General features: G+C 38.8%; 1 protein-coding gene across 1 annotated transcript in view; it reads right to left on the bottom strand.

Moving 5' to 3' along the window:
• PEX5L (peroxisomal biogenesis factor 5 like) overlaps positions 1 to 20,502 on the bottom strand; it is a 161,917-nt gene that overhangs the window by 42,406 nt on the left and 99,009 nt on the right. Inside the window, exons 6-8 of the mRNA XM_058661303.1 lie at positions 19,441 to 19,567; positions 18,396 to 18,492; positions 2,958 to 3,053 (exon numbers count right to left, since the gene is read on the bottom strand). Coding sequence (XP_058517286.1) covers positions 2,958 to 3,053; positions 18,396 to 18,492; positions 19,441 to 19,567 — 320 coding nt within the window. The remainder of the gene's footprint in view (positions 1 to 2,957; positions 3,054 to 18,395; positions 18,493 to 19,440; positions 19,568 to 20,502) is intronic.

The following is a 20,502-nucleotide window of genomic DNA, read 5'->3' as shown; positions in this document are numbered from 1 at the left end:
AGCAGTCCGTGTGATGCTTCTGACTTAGTGCTTGTCAAATCACACTCTAACAGGACCCTCTACATAGTTGGGATTGTACTGTAAAGCTGCAAGTACATACGTGCTTATTCCAATTTATCATAAAGCATCTTTACATAATCTCAAGCGTCACTTTCAAGGATATACAGCATGCTACTATAAAAACATAAGGTGTTGTAATAGGTCCAGTGCCACTTGGGATTTCTGCATCTCAGATCACATGTCAGCTTAAGTCCGGCCTCTTTGCACTATTAACTCAGCTTCCTGCAAATGACCTGAGAAGCAATAGGTGGACAGCACAAGTACTTGGATTCTGCCGCCCACATGGGAGACCCAAAGAGAGTTCCTGACACCTTCTTTGGTGTGACCCTGCTCTGGCTGTGTGGACATTTGGAAAGTAAACCAGGCAATGGAATGTCTTCCTCTTTTTTGTCTTACCTTCTCTGTCGCTCTTATCTTTCAAATAAATAAATAAACAAATACGCTTTAAAATTCCCTACTATGGAACACTTACGATTTTTTCGATTTTCAACTATTTCAACAAAATTCTACAGAAAAAAAACTTGCAGATTTTCATACTGCTTTTCTAGGATAAATTCTAAGAAGTGGCTGAGTCAATGGGAATGTATATTTCTAAAACCCTTTGATGCATATTGTTATGTTTTCTTTTGTGCATGTAGATAATACCCGGGTAAGTACAGTGTCGGAAAGGAAACAATGCACGTATGTGTGAATCTTTGTGGGCATGATTTACCACGAGCGCGTGTGAGTATTTTACCTCTTCTGCAACTTTCTTTACACCTGTTCACCTATTCTGCGAGGCATCATCTCTCCTTTTTCTTTAGGAAGCCTTCTCAGTAGCAGGCATTCCGCTAAGCAATCTTAGGGATTTCTGATTTATTGGGAGTTTTGTACTAACTATTCTTTTCAGATAAAATCATGAACTCACGGTGTTTTAATGTATTAACAGTCCAAGTCCTTCATCTTATAGATGACATAAAATCAAAGCAAACAGGTAATTTGTTCAAGTTGGTCCTCTGGTTTCTTCTAGTGTCAGATAGCTAATTATGGTTGGCTCATTTCTTTGCCTCTAGTATCCAATTTAGCAACCAAGTATCTCCAGGCAGCCAATAATATTTGCTAAGTGAATTGCTACCGCAAATAACTTCTAGTCTCCTAGGATTTTCTGACTAGAAAGGATAAGATAGATGTGGAACCTGGGGGTCAAACTTGGTTAATGAGAAGAATGTTGTCATGTAGCTATTGGAGAAAAGCTGGATTAACCTTATTCAGGTGCAAGAGGACTTTGTGGGAATGGATAATTAGTACTATCCAAAATCAGAATAGATTTTCCTGAAAAGAAGGAGTTGCCCCTAATTGGATGCGTTTAAGTAAAAAACGGGGTAATAAAATTACAAGTGTTTAAAATGATTTTTTTTTGGTTTGTTTTCATATGCCTAGCAGAGATAAACTAATAAGGATTCTACCAAAATTAAGATGAAAGTATTTCTTGCATCTTGTTAGAGTTGTAGATTTACCCTCCCCCCTTCGATCTGTTACTTTGCAAATCAGTATTTTGGGTGTGAATCCATTATCTTTCTTATTACCAACAGGGTCAAATAAACTCCAATTTATTAGGCCCTCCTGACCCAAGGTTCTATGTTTCTAAATAATCTTTTTAGTACTATTCAATACGCTACACACAACAGGAGTTCAAAAGATACGTTTAAATTAGCTTTTAAGTCTGAAAAATCTACGTTTTAAATAAATTGAACTGCAGCTCCATGCATTTGAATATTTTGATTGAACTCAGCTGGTCTCATCTAAATCTAGTGGATCATGCTGAAGAGTACTAAATATTCATTAGTTTAATTTTTTAATTAAAAAAGGTTAAAAATAAAAGAAAAATTGGAATGGATTTTATTGTGGTGGAATAAGTGTTCTCCTACTGATTTTTGAATGATTATGAAAATATAACCAGAATTCTTTCCTTGGAAAGGAAGAATCCTTTTAATTTTAAATTGCAAACATGAATATGATTTGATTGCACTTCAAGCATTGAGTTGTTGAAAGACCACCCATAGTATAATTATTTCATATAAACCCTAGGGGTAAGATAGCTAGGTAAATGAACCATATTCCAAGAGTGTTTTCAATTTTCAAGATTTTGCATCAGCAGTAGACATGAAGTTTCCAACAAGTGCACACTTGAGCTGGGAGGAAAGCTGTGCTTTCAGATAGCAATCTAACAAGCTCTGACGAGCATTGGTGATGGCAGCTGTGATGTACTCCCCCATTGTAGCCAGCAAGCAGACGGGGAAGAAACAAACATCAAAAGCTGCTTAGTGTTCATTTGTTCAGCTTTCCTTCCTTTCCCCCTGGTTGCCCTCTCTTCCTTCCCCTCTCTGTTTAAAAGGTAAAATATGAAAATCATTGGTGAAATCCGTATTTTATTTGAATTACCAGCAAAGTTTGTGACATATTTTTAATCAATAAATTATTATGGTTCAAGTCATGATGGGCTAGCCATTTGCTGGAATATTTGAGCCACACGCCTAGTCCTATCTAGATAAGAAAGCATGCTAATATCCCAAGATCAGCGGCACCATCTATGAGTCATTTCATGCTAAAAGATAAAAATGGCAGGCATGAACCTGGGCCTCATGGGGCATAGCAAATCCACGGCACTGATTTGTTGCAGATTCTAGGTCTTTGTGAACCAACTCCAGACAATCATTGTAATGTATCATAGAATAGAATAGACAGGTGACATCCAGTTGTGATCCCTGGTGGGGAATCAAAAATTCTCATTCTGACAATCATGGTTATTTCATATCTATAAAGTAGGGCTCATTTTATATGCATCATGCTGAAGTTTGAGTTTTTGAATACTCTAAGAAACATGAAACAAGCATCATTTTGTAAAATAAAAAAGTTACCTCCACTGCTGCTTTTGCTCTTTCAAATTCCTCTTCTAGGGAGTGGTTTCTAGAGAGTAGCGCACTTCCCCAGCGATGTTCTTTCGTCAGTCGAGCCTGAAGTGATGCAAACACATAATGTTGTATTATTAGAATGACATACTAAAACACAAGTATTTTTCATTTTTCTCATCTCAATTCCCTAAAGTTCAAGAAGCAACTGTCATTGATGTCAGTTTGGATCTCAGGGCAGATGTGGTGTTGCCCCAATTGGGATAATTTAGGATTTTGCGTGTGCGTGCTTGTGAGACTGTTCCACCAGGAACTCTCAGATCCCACCATTTTAAAGCTAGGCCCGCGTCCTAAAGATCCCACTTGAAGGATGTGAGTTCCAGGAATCGATATTTCAGGAAGCTCTCCAGACGATTCTGACATGCAGGCAGGATGGGAAGGCTTGTTGTAGAAATTGTGAGCCTTCAGCTGATGAGAACAGCCTCAGGCAAAAATGAAAGTTGCTGCAGAGAGAGGTGGCCTCCAGGCCTTTCTGCTTATGCCCTGGGCAGATTCCCGGGAAGAAATTTCTTGGCTTTCCCTTTCTTTGGGCTCATTTCTCAGGCTACCTACTTTCATAATGATTTACTCAGAGTAGGTAATTTCTGACAAGAGCTGACAGGCAATGTGATACACAATTCAGCTAAATGCAAATATTTCAAGAAGAGCTCCCCTGGATAATCAGTTGTAAAGGAAAAGTTATTAATTCTTAATTTCACAAAAACCAACATCTTAAAAAATCATGAAAAGTCAAGAGGTTTACCCCAGATCCTTTTCCCTACCTATATACTTACATTTTGTTAGAAAATCGTAATGTGTTGTAAAACACTTTTGCAATGTATGGGGTATGCCATGCTGCAGCTTTTCTCCACTTTTTAAAAGTTTATGCTGCTGGTATTTGGAGCTCTACCTCATTCTTTTCCCTAGGACTGCCCACCAAGGATGCACTGTAGCTTGTTCAAGCAAACTCCTTCTAGGTTTCAATTGTTTTCTGTGGATTTTTCTCTCACTGTGCAGTGGAACCCATGAAGATTCTGTCTGGTGACTTTCGTACCATCCCATCTATCACAAGGTCCAATGAGGAGTGAGTTTCTCCACAATGAGGCCTTGAGGAGCAAGACAGAAACCTGTGAACTACATGCCCATCTCTTTTTAGTGTAGAGCCATGCTGAGATGGGGTGAGTGGGTGACATCTTAGCCTTGGGGTATTAGCATGTGCCACAGCAGGGATGACCACTCTGGATTTGGTGGGCTTGAACAGGCCCAGACCATGCCCCAAACAGACTCAGTAAGCATCTTTGCAGGAGGAGTGGGGACATTAAGATGTTTGCCACACTCCTTGGTAATGCTGATGAGCAGTCATGCTTGAAAATCACTGTTTTATAGCAAAACTTGGCCTTAACATTGCACTTAGCATCTAACAGGTCAGCTGCTTTCCGCCCATCTTCCACCACCGCAGCTCTCCAAACACAACGGCAGGGTCTAGGATCACTAAGGGTCAAATCTTAGATACTGTGACTCGTTTTTTTCTTTTTCATGACCCAATGAGCTGGGCATTATCATCTACTCCCTTTTCACGATGACAAAGGCACAGAGAGCTTAAAAAACTTCCAAAATCAGTCCATGAGTGAAAGGACAAAGTGATTTGCAGCCATGCTCTTCACCCCCACTCCGTTATCTCTCATGGGAGGGTCTGTTGACCCAGAGGATGTGCAGCAGAGCGAAACTCCCCTGGCAGTACAGGTAGCGGTGGTCCATGCATGGCAAGGAGTCACTCAACAAGCTCTAACAGGTATGGGTTGATAACAAATAGTGAAATAATTACAATGGGCACTTCTCATCCTAAGCTCTAGTTTTTGGTTGTCTCCTGTTTGATGAACATGGAAGATTTACTCCATTCAAACATTTATTTCCGTTTTCTTCTCCCTGTTGTAGGTGCAGAATCCCCGGCACCTCATGGCAGGCAGTGGGTGCTCCAGGTGTAGTAAACACATATGCTATCTTTAAACAGGTGAATGAATTCAAGGTGTTTTTCTCTCTCTGACTCCCAGAAAGTTTTCACAGAGTTTCCGGGCCAATTCTGGAGGCTAAGGGGGAGCTTAGGCAATTGAAGAAACTTTAATTTACTTTTTTTCCTCCATGGACCTGGAGTGGCTGGGCATTTGGGTTACAGTAGTTGCTTTGCTTCCAATTTCAGTTTCTGGATCAAATGCACCCTTGGAGCAGCAAGCTGAGTTCCTGACATCCTTGTGAATGACTCAGATTGAATTCTATGCTCCTGGCTTTGGCCTGGCATACTTTTAGTTGCTGATGGCCTTTGGGAACTGAATCAGCAGATAGGAGAGCTCTGTCTTTATCTATCTCTGCCTCTCTACCTTTCAAACAAATAAAAGTAAAGAAAGTGTAAGTGGGAATGGCTGTTATACCATCCTGGCAAGGAGGGCCTTAGAACTAGATTTAGTGCAAGTTAATACAAAATAGCATTTCTTTTTGTGCTCCAGCTTGTGGTAGCAGATTCATATTCATTGCTGAAGTAAAAGAAATTTTAAGTAGCCCTTGTCAAGTCAAAGAATTAAAATTTTTTTAAAAGCTAGGAATACCATTTAGTTTCAAAGTAAATAATTAATTCAGAATCTGCCTGAATTAAATGAAATTACATTAAATTTAATTGAACAACACTGAATAGATTTTTACTGAATGCAATGGAGAGATGTCACTGGGTTACTATAAATAATGAGAAAATCATGAGAAGCATATTTTATAAACGATTCTATATGTCTTTAGATATACGTCTATGAAAAACGCAATGCTCGGACTGTGACTAAATTTTTTTTGAAATTGCATCATATCTGAGATTCGTTCACTAATACATGAAGAAAACATAACGATATTCTAGCTTAAAAAGGGCTCAGTTAGGTAGTTCATAACTTGAATATTTGTAAACTGCTAGCTCTCCTTACATCTATCTTTGATGCAGACTGTGAAATTGTGGTTATTTTGGTGTCTAATATCTACACATGACACAATCAATTTTGTTCCTGGCAATGGCAAACTTTTTAAAACACATGATTCTCCCCTGCTGGGGAGAGTGAATGTGGTCGAGCTGGAGAAAACCTGGCAAGAGTGGCTCATTTGGGTCCTCATTTAATCACCCAAGACAAAAAGAAAAGAAAATGCTATGATTTGAACTAGATTTGGCGCCTGAACTTATACAGACATTTAAATCCCAGAGGCACAAACACTAAGAGGGTAGAAGCTTAAGCCAGAATAGTATTTAGGCAGTGGGGCTTGCAGAAGACTCTTGGATCGCTGACAGTGTGGTCTTGGGAAATTGTTTTTGCAAGCGAGTTTGTTATGAGTTGATCCAGCTGACTCTGTTCCTTGGTTCGCCCTTCATCCTTGCTCCATCTTCCCACTGCCATCTTCATCAGAGATAAAACCAAAGGGGTCATCCAATCTGGGACTTGAATATCCAAAATGGTAGGTTAAATGAAACTTTTCTCTTTGTAAAGTTCATTTGAAAAAAAACTGACTATAGAAAGTAATGGCCAATATAAGATGCCTCTGCTCAAGTGGGACAAAGGGTGGCTGCGACTGCTACTTCGTTTCCTGTCATAACATAAAATCACTAACATTGCCCTTGTGGTGATTCTTTTATTTTGGGGCAGTATCCCATAAACAGAGGATCACCGCTAGCACCCTCCTACCAAGGAATTATGACAGAGTGTTATCTCCCCGCATGCTCTTTATTTTCTGAGAATTTTTGCCATACCTCTGAATTTTCAGAAAGAACTCCAAAAAGTATGATTAGGACATATGAAGAAATGCTAAAATGTAGATTATTTACAATCTTACATTGCTATGTTGTCAGGACAGTATACACTGGTAGAGAAGTTAATTCTAAAGGTAATATAATGTTTTTGTTATTTGTTTTAGATTTATTCATTTATTTTGAAAGTCAAAGAGGGAGAGACAGGAAGAGAGATATTCCATTTACTGGCTCACTCACCAGGTGGCACGGTGAGCAGTTAGTGCTATGCCACGCCAAAACCAGGAGCCAAGAGCTTCATCTGTGTTGCCCACATGGATGGCAGTGACTCAAACATTTGTGCCATATTCTGCTGCTTTTCCCAAGCCATTAGCAGAGAGCTGGGTCAGAAGTGGAGTGGCCAGAACATGAATCGGTGTCTATGTGGTTTGCTGGTGTTAGACGTGGCAGATAAACTCCCTAGGACACAATGCTAGCCTCTTGTTTTTTGGACCAAGGCCCATCTTTATCTAACTTGCAAAACTCATTTTTTCTCCCATCTACCTCTAAGTAGCTCTGTGGCTCAGTGCTTTGCTTTTGCTAGCAACTCTCTTGTTTTCTTATTCGTTCTTTCATTAACGACAGAAAATATGTGGACATATGGTTGGAAATAAACTTTGTGGAAAATTAGATACAGGGAAATACAAATATGCCTCATGCTCATGCATTGGAAGAATTAATAGTGTTACGAGGTTCTTACTATCAAAAACACAAGCAGCAAAAGCAAAGTTAGACAAATGGAATTACATCAAACTAGTTTCTGTAATACAAAAGTATAATCAACAGAGTGAAAAGACAACCTAGAGATTAAAAGAGAACATTCGCAAATTATACATTTGATAAGGATTTATACCCAAAATATATAGAGAATTCAGCCAGGAAACCAATGACCTGAAAATTCATTTCTTAAAAGAAAACATACACATGAACAGCATTTACATGAAAAATAGGCTCAATATAACTAAATGCCAGTGAAATATGAATTAGAACCCAGCGAAGTAAAACCTCACATCTGTCAGAATGGCTATTATCAAAAAAGATAAAAGGTACGTGCTGATGAAGAAGTGGAAAAGGGGGAATTCTTAGAAGGAATTGAAATCAATGTGGTCATTGTGGAGGAATAATATACGAGGTAATAATCCCACTACTAGGTATGTATCCACATGATATAAAATCAATGTGTGAAAGACATATCCACACTTCCATATTCACTGAGGCATTATTTACAATAGCCACAATATGGAACCACCAAAAATGGAACCACCACAGCAGAAAAATGGACAAGGACAATGTGGTTTAAGCATACAACGAAATACCAGTCAATCTTAACGGAGCAGGGAATTTCTGATGGGCACTTGGTCTACAGCTTAGGCTGTTGTTGATGACTATATACATGTCCATGTGTCTGTGCTCAGGTCCTGGTGCTGCCAGGATTCCAGCTTCCTGCTAATGCACGCTCCGGGAGGAAGCAGGTGCTGGCTCAAGTACTTGGCAGGGTCCAGCATGTGAGAGACCTGGACTGTGTTCTGAGCACTGCTGCATTTTTGATTGTTGAGAGCACTGAGGCATGAACTAGAAGATGGGAAATTACTGTCTGCCTCTCTCTGTATTTGCTCTTGAAATAAATAAGTACATGAAAATTAAGAATATTCTGTCACTTCTGATAATATGAATGAACCTGAGGGATATTGTGGTAAATTAAATAATCCAGAAACAAATACTTCATGATCTCATACATATATGGAATCTAACAAAACTGAACTCAGAGAAGCAAAGTAGAGTGGTGGTTATAAGGAGTAAACAGGTAGGATGGAGAAATGACATCAAATTTCATCTGGAAAAGAAGGATAAGTCCAAGAGGGCTACTGGATGACATGGTGTCTATAGTTAATAACAGTATATGATATTTCTTCCTGAGAGTTACTCAGTGTAGATTTTAATTGTTCACAACACACAACAAAATACACGTGAGTCTTTGCACATGTTAGCTGGCCTGATTGACCCATTCCACAGGCAAAGTATACATATTTCAAAACATCATATTGTATGTGATAAATATATACAATTTCCACCTGACAATAAAAAATAAGAAAAGAAATTAACTGTTGTGCATTTATATTATGTCATGAATGATCCAGGGATGGCCTTAGAAAAAGAGAAAGCACTAAAGTAGCTTTGGCCCTTTCGCTTCCTTTTATTAACAGGCAGGTCTCGCCAGTGCAATATCATCTGCCTTTCTTACAAAGCTTGACCTAACAGAGCTCCATTACTGTCACTGGCTTCTTCCCTTCATCAAAGCTTCACGACCCCACAGGATTATGAATCTCAGGGGGCAAAGGGCACCATATATCAGGAGAAAGAAGCAGAAACTCTCACTTGGGGGTCTAGGCTTATAGTTCTTTTCCTCTGTACCACGTAACAAAATGAAGTGCAAACAGAATCTTATGGTGCAAATGAAATTTTATTTTGGCAGTATAGTTACTATTTAGGGAAATGCTATTTTTGCATTGCTAGAAAGACCTTAGGTTATTGCCAAGAAAAGTGTTATCTATCTCACATTTTGAAACTGTTCATTCGCTCTAAGAAGCATAAGATAAATGCTATAAAACATAAATACTGAATGATAACAGAAACAATTTTCACACTGGGATTAGTGCACAACTGCAAGTTTGGACACTGGGACTAGTACCACGGTGTAGCAGGCCAAGCCTCCACCACCAGTGCTGGCCTCAAACATGAGTGCTTGTTTAAGTTCTGGCTGTGCACTTCCAATCCAGTTCCCTGCTAATGTGCCTGGAAAAGCAGCAAAAGGTGGTCCACATCCTTGGGACCCTGAGCCCACATGGGAGATGTGCAAAAAGCTCCTGGCTCCTGACTTTGGACCAGCCTGGCTCTGGCTCTTGCAGTCATTTGGGGAGTGAGAAACTGCATGGAAGATCTTTCTCCCTCTCTAACGCTGCCTTTCAAATAAAAATAAATAAATCTTTAAAAGGATTGGAAAGTTGTCTGCATTTTTGCAATGTGCCTCAATGTGTTCGTTGAGAATTGAAAATGAAGCATAGGTTATATAATATCAGCTGATCTTTTATCCAGGATATATATAATTCGTGGCACCTAATTTCATTATCTACAAAAACTGTAATAACAAGAATATGCGTAAATTGTTGATATTACTATATACTTAAACAAGCATAATGGGATGAGAATCCAAGATGGCTGAATAGGGTACAGCCACACTAACTTGAGCTGCACTGAGATACAAAAAGAACAAAGGGGTCCAACTGATGGAAATTTTTGGTGAAGCAGTAAAACAAACAAGCAAAAAGCAAGCAAAGACTCTGTGGAACAAGAGGAGAGAAGACAGAGACATGGCTGCAGTTGTGAGCTGCCATCTTACCAAGACGAGTAGGAGCTGCTGCCAGTTGTATCTGAGAGTGAATTCTGCAATCACCCACTGACTTTCATTTCAGCTCAGGGATGTGTTGGTCTTGGAACAGGGAAGCAGTGACTGTTTTCCTCCCTTCCCTGATCTGTACAGAGCACCAAATGTGGCAGTGGAAATCCACTTAGGGAGCCCCTGTTCTGTACCTACTGACATCATAGTCAGTGTCAAGGCAACATGTGGATCAAGGGACAGATCCCCTGCATCCTGCTACTGTCATACAATCTGGGCATGAACCCAGGAATGCAAGCATGGCTCAACATTTGCAAATCCATAAACATCATAAATCACCTCAATAGAATCACCAAAAACCACATGGCTATCATAATAGATGCAGAGAAAGCATTCTATAAGATTCAACACCCATTCCTCCACAAAGTAGGTATAGAAGGAGCATTTCTATATATATATCACAAATGACCAATATCATACTGGAGAAAAGTTAAAAGCATTTCCCCTCAAATCTAGAATAAGACAATGATGTCCATTTTTGTAACTCTTATTCAATAGATTCTGGAACTTTAAGCAAGAGTAATTAAGAAGGAGAAAAGATGAAGGGCATCAAAACCAGAAAAGAAGTAAAAAATTATCCATTTCAAGGATTGCATGATGCTATACTCAGAAAAACCTAAGTACTCAGACAAAAGCTGTTACAATTGATGAATCAATTCAGTAAAGTTGCAAGTTACAAAAAAATACCAAAACTCAGAGCTTTTTTTTTTGTATGGTAGTGAAAAATCAAGAAGCAAACACATTCACAGCAGCCAAAAAAACAAACAAAAAAAGCTGAGGAATAATTAAGGAATAAATTTGATCAAAGCAGTGAAATATCTCTACAATGAAACTTATCATACACTCAGGAAAGAAATCATCAAGGACACAAAAAATTGAAAGATGTTCTTTGACCATGGGCTGGAAGAATTAATATCATTAACTTGTTTATACTACCTGAAGCAATCTGTAGATTAAATGCAATGCCTATCAAAATACCAATTGAATTCACTGCAGAATTACAAAAAGCAATCCTAAAATTTATACAGAATCACAAGACTTGGAATAGCCAAAGAAACCCAAATCAATAAAGGTGGAGGCATCACAATACCTGATTTTGAAACATACTACAAAGGTATAGTAACTAGAATAGCATGCTGCTGGCGTAGACTGATATATAGACAAATGGAGCAGATTAGAGAATCACATGGTGCTAGCAAACTGGATGCATTGATGTGGAAGAATAAAATTAGAACCATATCTCTCATCATATAAAAAATTAACTCAAGATTGGTCAAAGATCTAAAGTTTAGATCTGAGACTATTAGCGTAGCACTGGACTGCAAGTAGAGCAGCTGGAAGATAAAGGACACCCAGGCAGATGATCAGCTTGTTACACCACTGCTCTGGGGCTCTGAGTTTTACTTTTTAAACTTGTTATTCAGTGAGTGCCAATACTTCGTTATTATAATATAAATTTAAACTATATTATCTCAAAAACTGCAAAAAAAGAGAAAGGATGAAGAAACAAGGGTGTGTATGAGGGAAGAAGGGAGTTTTATTACATTCTTAGGATTTTATCTATAAATTATATTGAGTTTGTTAAAACTAAGTAAAAATTCAAATAAAATTAATAGGTTTATGCATGTGAACAAGCACACTCATAGTATGTTTTGACAGCATATTATCTATACCAGTAGTTCTAACGTGAGTGAGCATGAGAATCGCCTAGAAAGGCTTGCTAACATGAAGACTTGCTGACTCCTTCTGCAGAGGATTTCAGCGAGAAGGTCTGGGGCTGGACTCAGCAGCTGTATTTCTGACAGGTTCCTAAGTAATCCTGTCACTGCTCCGTGAGGGACCACACAGAGAACCTGTGGGCTGGCTATCAGCATTTTGTGCAGCTAGGCAAAATGCTACAGTTCACACATGCACTCCAAGAAGAGCATTTCTTTCTTATACTATTTCAAAAAAATGCTCTACAGCTCTAGCAAGCTTCTGGAAATACCTTGGTTCTAAAAGCGGCACTTTAATTGATTTGAATGAATTGGTTTTTGGAGTATTACATTCTCCAAAGAAGAAAACTGCTTCCCCAGCTGTTGATTGTTCAGTATGATAAGCACTAGAGGATAAGAAAGAAGAAAGACTTTAATAACTTTTTCAGAGGGATATTGTGTTCTAATCTTTTATCCAAGATTATGATTGTGATCCAAATTGTGATTTGAAAATTACTATATTTATGGCTGTGATTGTCCTGCGTAGCTTTGTTAGCTAACCACTGACTGACACAGTCATTCACAACTTCTTTTCCAATTGCCTTTACATTATTGCTGGAGAGTTTCCACCAAAGTACATTAAAAAGGCAAGTGTTCTTTCAAAAAGAAATACAGCGGAAAAGGAAGTTGCTTAACTGTAGAAAAGGAAAATAAAACAACTAGCTGGTTTCAGGTGACAGCACAGTAACTGCACTGAGATGGTCCATTATTATTATTTTTCCTGCTCTTTTATTATTATTTTATGGTATAGTTCCATAGGCCTTGGGATTTCCCTTGCCTCCTCCCCAAGCCCCTTCCCCTCATCTGAGTTCCCCCATATCATCACGACGGTATAGTGCCTCATAAGCAGTCCCATGCCCATCACCGAGGGCGTGGACAATGGCAGAGAGCCCAGCATCCTATTGTGAAGACATAGTTAATAGTTTCATTAGTAGTCCATCTTTGATCTGGAAGTCGAGATGCATACTGCATTGTATCCTCATATTCGGATATGATAGTCTCCATTACACAGTTACTCTACATCCCCTTAATGAAAAGCCACAATACAAAATCAACAACAGGAAGAAAAATAGACATTTACAAAGCCATGAAGTTCTCAAGAGGTTTTCATCATTCAACAGTCCTAGACTGTTGGCGATTCCGCCACTCCAATCACGATGCAATCTCTCCAGAATCCACTGGCTGCTGTGATCCACATTAGAGTCTCCCTCTGCCCAGATATTCACTGACAATGCTTGGTTGGAGTGGTTGCTCAATTTGTTCTGTTCTCCATCCTCTGCCATGGTACCACGTGTTCTCTGAAGCTTCCAATGTACTGCAATATCCTCCATGTACATCTGGATATGCTGTCCACTGCTCCGTGTGAGCCACTGAGAAGGCCCAGCTCTGACACATACACAACTTGGTCAGACCATGGAACCTGCGATTCTGTCCAACTCCAACCATGCAGAGAATTACTGTTGTTACTATAGCTGGTGTGACACTGAGGGTTCACTAGCAATTCACTAAGAAATATCTTGTGTTTAACAAAATGGATACAACTGGAAACCACTGTGCATAGTTTACAAATTCAGTCCCCGAAAGACAAATATCACATGCTTTCTCTGATCTGTGGTAACTGATACACAGAATAAAAAAATGCAATCTATCTGTGTGAAATTGGCATCTTGAGGTTTCATTATTGTTTATAGCCTGTACCTTTACTCTTGAGGAATAGTTTTTTTTTTTTTTTAACTACTTGCTATTTGCTGAAATCCACCTAATGGAATGTTAAGCCTATGATTGCAAAGTGAAATTAAAGTTGACCACTGTAAAAATTAAAAAAAAAAATAAGGAAGGAGGGTGAGTGAGGGCAACAGGTAAAAGAGGATAAAGGCGGAAGTATCACGATGCTCCTAAATCTGTGAGAAATGTAAATTTGTGCATTTTACATAAACAAATTAAAAAAGGGAACTATCTGGTTTTTGGTTTCTCAGTTGATGGATCAGATAATTTATATATTTAAACATTTATCTAATGACATGCTCAGAGTTTTCTTTTTTTAATTTTTATTTCACATAATACAGTTCCTTAGGTTTTGGGATTTCCCCTTCCACCTTTCCCTCCCCCCCCACTGTTTTTCTGTATGTTATTACAGTGAAGTCCTTCAACAACATTTATAACTCGATCATTATTCAAGTGTGTTAAGGCACTCTAGCTATAGACAATGATAGAATGTCCAGCATCCTACTGTCAGATTTTTTTTTCTTAATCCGTCAAAAGACATTTAAGGGTGATGGACTTGTGACTGTTGTAGAAGGACTGTACTATTTTTATAATATAGAAGAAAACAGTGGAGGGAGAGGAGAGGAGCAGGGTGGAAGAGGAAATCCCTGAGCCTAAAGCATTGTACTATGAAAAATAAAAAATTAAAAAATACAAGAAGCAAATACCAGAGTTTTATATAAGGTGTATCAATATAGGATCCTTGTGTTCATCCAAGTACAAAACGTTATGGTAAAAAGGTATTTGTAACTAAAATCTACTAGTGAAAACTGGCTTAAAATTTGCTGAGAAGAATTAAAAAAAAATTCCTGCCCTTTACGTAATCATCAGCTGTTACTTCACACTGCTAAATTTGATAAATATTGTTATTTCCCCTTCTGGTTAGCATTTCTTTATTTTTTTCAACTCAAGTATTTGCTGAGGACATACTATGTTCAAATTTCTGTCCTCATTGCATTTCTTTTCTCTTTCTCTCTGCCTTTGCTTCCTTCTGTTCTGACACCTAACTTTGTCTGTGGCCTAGAAAAGAAAAGGATCTTGATGTAGTTCCTGTTTTCCAACAAACATGACAGCTAATATTTATATGTATAGTGTATCTCATGTCTATTAGGCATTGCAATCTTAATGCTTCTAGTTCAATTCATCTTTCTTTTTTACTGCCTTTGCTGTGACTTTATGTATTGTATATATAAAATCCCCCCCTTTTTTTTGAAATGCAATAGAAGTCATCAGCATTTCTTTTTTTTTTCTTAGATTTATTCATTTTATTACAGCCAGATATACACAGAGGAGGAGAGACAGAGAGGAAGATCTTCCGTCTGATGATTCACTTCCCAAGTGAGCCGCAACGGGCTGGTGCTGCGCCGATCCGAATCCGGGAACCAGGAACCTCTTCCGGGTCTCCCATGCGGGTGCAGTGTCCCAATGCATTGGGCCGTCCTCGACTGCTTTCCCAGGCCACAAGCAGGGAGCTGGATGGGAAGTGGAGCTTCCGGGATTAGAACCGGCGCCCATATGGGATCCCGGGGCTTTCAAGGCGAGGACTTTAGCCGCTAGGCCACGCTGCCAGGCCCAGCATTTCTAAAAGTAAGGGATGGTGAATGAATTTGGGAGCGTTACGTCCAAAATTGTGTATAGCTTCAAATTAGATAATGATCACAATTTGGTTTACAAAGTTTCTGGAAGAAAGCAACATCTGTTCCCCTAAATTACCTGACATATTGACAGTATTCAAAGTAGTAATATCATGGCTTTTCACAAGAAAGGATATAGTTTGTGAATTATCCCAGGTGGACAAGTGTGGCGTAGTTGATAAGAGCTGCTGTGAGGTCAAGAACTAGGGCTTTTGAAGGTGTAGATGTGACTGGGTTCTTGGCTTCTCCTTGTAGCAACATCAGCTTGGGGATGCTGCTTCTGCTCGGTAAGATGCACTTTCTCCCATGATATGAGATATTATTAACTCCCAAGGTGGTGGTGAATAATTTTAAATAATATGTAGGAAATCTCATGTCACACACATAAAGTATGTAATAGAGAACAGCTAATTATGTGCACTTCTGTTTATAGCACTCACTGAGCAATACAGAAGACATATATGTGGGCCCGGTGTGATACCATAGTGGTTAAAGTCCTAGCCTTGCACGCCCGGGATCCCATATGGGTGCCAGTTCTAATTCTGGCAGCTCCACTTCCCATCCAGCTCCCTGTTTGTGGCCTGGGAAAGCGGTCAAGGACGGCCCAAAGCTTTGTTTTTTGATACAGTTTAGTTGGCACTGGGTTCCCCCTTTCCCCTCTTCCACGTTCCCTCGCCTCCCCTCTGTTCAACAGAGCTTGCAAGTAGCTCCTCATTGGTTGAGACACTGACTAGGATAATGTGTATTGACTTGAGAGAGAATAACAAAACATTTCTATGAAATTTTCTGGATCCCTCTGAGTGACAAGGGGGGCAGGCAACAAGTGTTGAAGAGCTGAAGTAGTTTATTTGAATACTTGATGAGTGTTAAAAATTGAATTTTTATACCACCTTCATCATAATCCTGTATCACATAATGAGTTTATGCACCAGCAACTCAAAGAGCAAATACATCTTTTTGTCTTTTATTACAAATAACCAGCCTGTTTTCTTGCTGCTTCATGGAGCTTTCAGTTGTATTAAATCTCCAATTCAAAACTTTTTCTGATTTGACCACAAGCTGGAATTAAAACCAGGTGACTGTGAGTTTCCACAGTTAAGACAAATCTAGATACAAACTCAACAATTTTTAAAACAATTGCATTAAGTGATAAATTCCTTGCAAATAATTGATAACCCTATAAAAATACCCACCAAGATACATCTTGACAGAGAAATCTCATAGCACTTTTTAAACTATGTTTTGGAAGACATGGAGTTTCATGGAGATGTTCCAGAGTACTCTGTGTTTCCTTTAAGTAAGACATGCTGGGCACTGTGCGGAACGGAAGGACAGTGTGCTGGGGTGGAATCAGATAGCCAGCAGGAGAGTAGCAGTGGTTGGAATAATAAGATAAATGCACTGTGAGTTTCTATGGTAACCAGGGACCCCAGCTGTTCCTCTGCCCCACAGTTCCATGTAGAACAGCCCACCTGTGCCAAGTCCCACTCTGCTTTAGAAACCAATGATTCATTGCTATATTAAATTGCTACAAGGATTTCAGTTTATGAAACAGTACCAATTACTTTAGTTGAGTTGAAATCTCTAATGCACTTATCAAGAAATGTTTTCCTAATAAAGGCTACCAATTTTCTTTTGAAAAGACACCTTTAGAGAGAGCACAAAGGAAGAAAACACACTCTCATGCCACATTTACAAGTCGTTAAGGTTTGCTGGGATATTTGTTCAGAAGTTCGTGGACTTGTTTTGCAGCTGTTTTGGGAACACTATAAGGAGTGTGAGGTGTTTATCAGAGGTGTTGTTTGTGGCCTAGCGATTTCCACAGACTGTCCATTTCCTCACCACCTCCTCTCTGTCCTCTTTGCTGCCACTGGCTGCAAGGACACGGTGACGTTCCACCATCTCATTGTGATCAAGCGTCCCTGTCTACACAAGGGAATAATAATGGAACTCACCTCATGCGATTTTTAGTCAAGATCATTCACATGAGATGATGCAATTACAGCAGTTGATGGCATTTGCTCTTTTTATAACTATTTCTTTTATTCCAGCAGGTAATATATTTCTCCAAGCTTTCCTATCTCACCTACAAACCTCAAGAGTTTCTTTCACTTCATCCCACTTAGTGTGTTTAAACAGTCTCACCTCATCTAAACTGTAGAGCATGCAAACACATACACATACTTTGTGAGAGAGCCTCCTGATTTCCTATCAAGGTTGTAGCCTTGGCATGTATTTAGAGGAATGAAGACTGAACCTGTCCATGCTTTTCTTGGAATCATAGGCAATACGGTCTTATCACAGGTAAGAAACAATTACAGATAAACTAGTTTCTACTGGAATTGAGGTCATGTGGTGGAAGGCTTCACACCGTAGTTCTCCAGTGATGGGTTGTGTGTCCTAGAAGAATGTATTTGACTTCATTGGTTCTGAGAAATAAATGAAGGGGCTTGAAGCTGAGGCTTATAGTACTTGACAGGACTACTGGAGTATTAGACATAACACACAAAAGCACACAGTCAAGTCTCAGATACTTAATAGGCACCCATGAGTGACATCTATTAGTATTATCATTGTTACAACCAAAATATAATAATAGTTTTATTAGCATGAACTTGACTTTAATATTATATGATACTGATATGTACATAGTATCTTGTTCCACAGGCTATAGATGTGAATGAATACTTAAGATGTAACTTATATTCATTTTTGTGTTCTCTTACATAAAGAGTGCTAATATTGGAGCATAACAGATTTTATATTGCCAAATAATTGCACAGTAAATGGAAGAACAAGGAAAAAAGTGTTAAGTACACATGGATTTCATTAACACATTTGCTAGGCAGATATATATATTTTAAGCACAGAGGTGCGAAAGTATGTGAAATGCAAAGTTCAGAAAAAATATTTCACTTTTGTAAAAAATTAAAAGAAAATATTTATGATGCATATAACCTATTAGAACAGGAACGCCATGAACAGTTTTCTTACCTGGGCTGGAGCCACTAATTCCAGCTCTGAAGCCGAGTCCGAGTTGAGAGCGCTTTTTCCACCACTCAGTTCTGGCTGAGATCTATGCTCTGAGGACCTGAAATGGATGCACAGAGAAATTATTGTACATCAAGAGACAAACTGATCCAGAAATCTGTTAGAGAACTGGATGTGGATCACCAGAAGACACCAGAATGCTGTTGAAAGAGCAATGTTATACGCTTCATTTATGTCTCACTGATCACAATCAGAATCGAGTTAGCCAACAACACGTTAGGTGTTATTGTCTTTGATTTAGAATTCACTAATGAGTCAAAGTAACTAAAGGCAATACCATTTTTGTTATCGAAAATTCTGCTTTATTAAAAAAAATACTGTGCTCTTCTAGGGGTGAATATAACACACTGAGGTGTAATTTTATCTTTACACAAATTTTGAAAATGAGGGAGATACGTGAAGGCCAGACATGAGGCTTGTCTTCTAGAAAGCTTCACAACATGGTAAATCTCATGTGGTCAGATTTCCTCAAGGGTATCCATGGATTGTTTTAAACTATTGCATTACCTGATAGTGGAAATTTGAGAAAGTCAGAAAATGTTACATGTAAAGCTACAGATTTTAATGTAACATCATTTGCATAATATATGGACTGCATTTACCTACAAGAATACTTCAGAAAGTTCCTGAAGAAATGTACATTATCTTTTCATTATATTTCCATGGCCTTTCAAGGTACATTGTACATCTTCCTAAGTGCACATAGGTAGCTATTTTGACTCATTAGCTTGGTTATGTAATCAGTAAATCATCAACAAATGTTGAATGATGGACTTTCCTCAAATCCTTATCAGTTAACCTGACTTGATTTCTGATGGTCCTGATGACCAAAGTTAGAATTATTAGAAATCTCAATAATTAATGCATCTGTATCGAGAGTTATGCAGCATACAAAACTTTTCGTCTGATTGAGATCGTTTGGGCTGATTGAATCAGTTATGGGAATACCTACAAAATGAACACATTTCCAGATACCAAAATATCTCACCACAAGAGCTCTTTTGATCCAGTTCTGGAAGAGCATGATTTTCTCTCTGCCATTGGCTGCCCCTTGCTGCTTCGATCTCCATGAAACTTCACATCATCCCATTTTTCCAGCTGAGTTTGAATGTCTGCTAAACACACAGGAAGGAGCAGAGTGTTCAGGGAGAGCATGAAGTGCAAAGAGATAAAGAGACTGATAAGATTGAGACGAATTCTCCAAACGGACCTGCCTCAAGCAAAGCCCACAAGTTCCCAGTTCAACCTTTGTCATTTCAACAGGGCATGAAAATTAATTAAAGCCTGTGCTGTGAAAGAAGACTCGCTGAGGTAAATCAGGCTACTTTCACAGTTGAAGCATCAGCTTGTTCTGCCGGAATCTATCTCAAGGGCTGTGTGTTTGAACTCATGGAATCTGGTGTAGAATGTGCATGTGGAATATTCTCCTGTCAATCTCCCTGGGAAAGTGGCTTCAGCCAGAAACTCTTGGTTAAAATGATGAACTTTGAGGTTAAAATGAGGTGAGAAGAAACCAGAACTATTTAAAATGTTTTTTGCATAGACTTTTCACCAAAGGAGGGAATTTACAATGGAGAATAGAGAGAAAGGAAACTATGAAGAAAGCCAGGAAAATGGCAGAATCCCTTTCCATTTGGGGCTTACATCTTACAGAGGAGGGATTTGCTATACTTTCTCTCATTAGCAAGTGTATAGCCATGGAGAAATCACTTAAGCAGCCTTGTGGTCTACCATAGTTTCACTTACGTAAAGACAGGTTTGCTGATATCCTCTAAGACCTTTTCCTTCCTTCTACAAAAAAAGTTCCAAATGTGCCATTTTAGCCTTTTGTGAGTACATGATGTAGGGGCATTTGTACCTTCACATTGTTGTACAGCCATCACCTTCATATCTCCAAAATATTTTCATCTTTTCAAATTGAAATTTTGTGTGCATTAAACAATAACTCTTCATGCCCTTCCTCCAAAAACTCCTTACTGTTTCTATTCTACTTTCTTCTACCTGTGACTTAACTGCTCTAATCAGCTTAAATGAATGACAACACGTAATA

The sequence above is a fragment of the Ochotona princeps genome, chromosome 3, assembly GCF_030435755.1.
Source record: "Ochotona princeps isolate mOchPri1 chromosome 3, mOchPri1.hap1, whole genome shotgun sequence".
In the NCBI taxonomy this organism is placed as follows: Eukaryota; Metazoa; Chordata; class Mammalia; order Lagomorpha; family Ochotonidae; genus Ochotona; species Ochotona princeps.
Note: the sequence above shows the minus strand (reverse complement) of the source record. Positions and strands in the feature narration are given on the sequence as shown.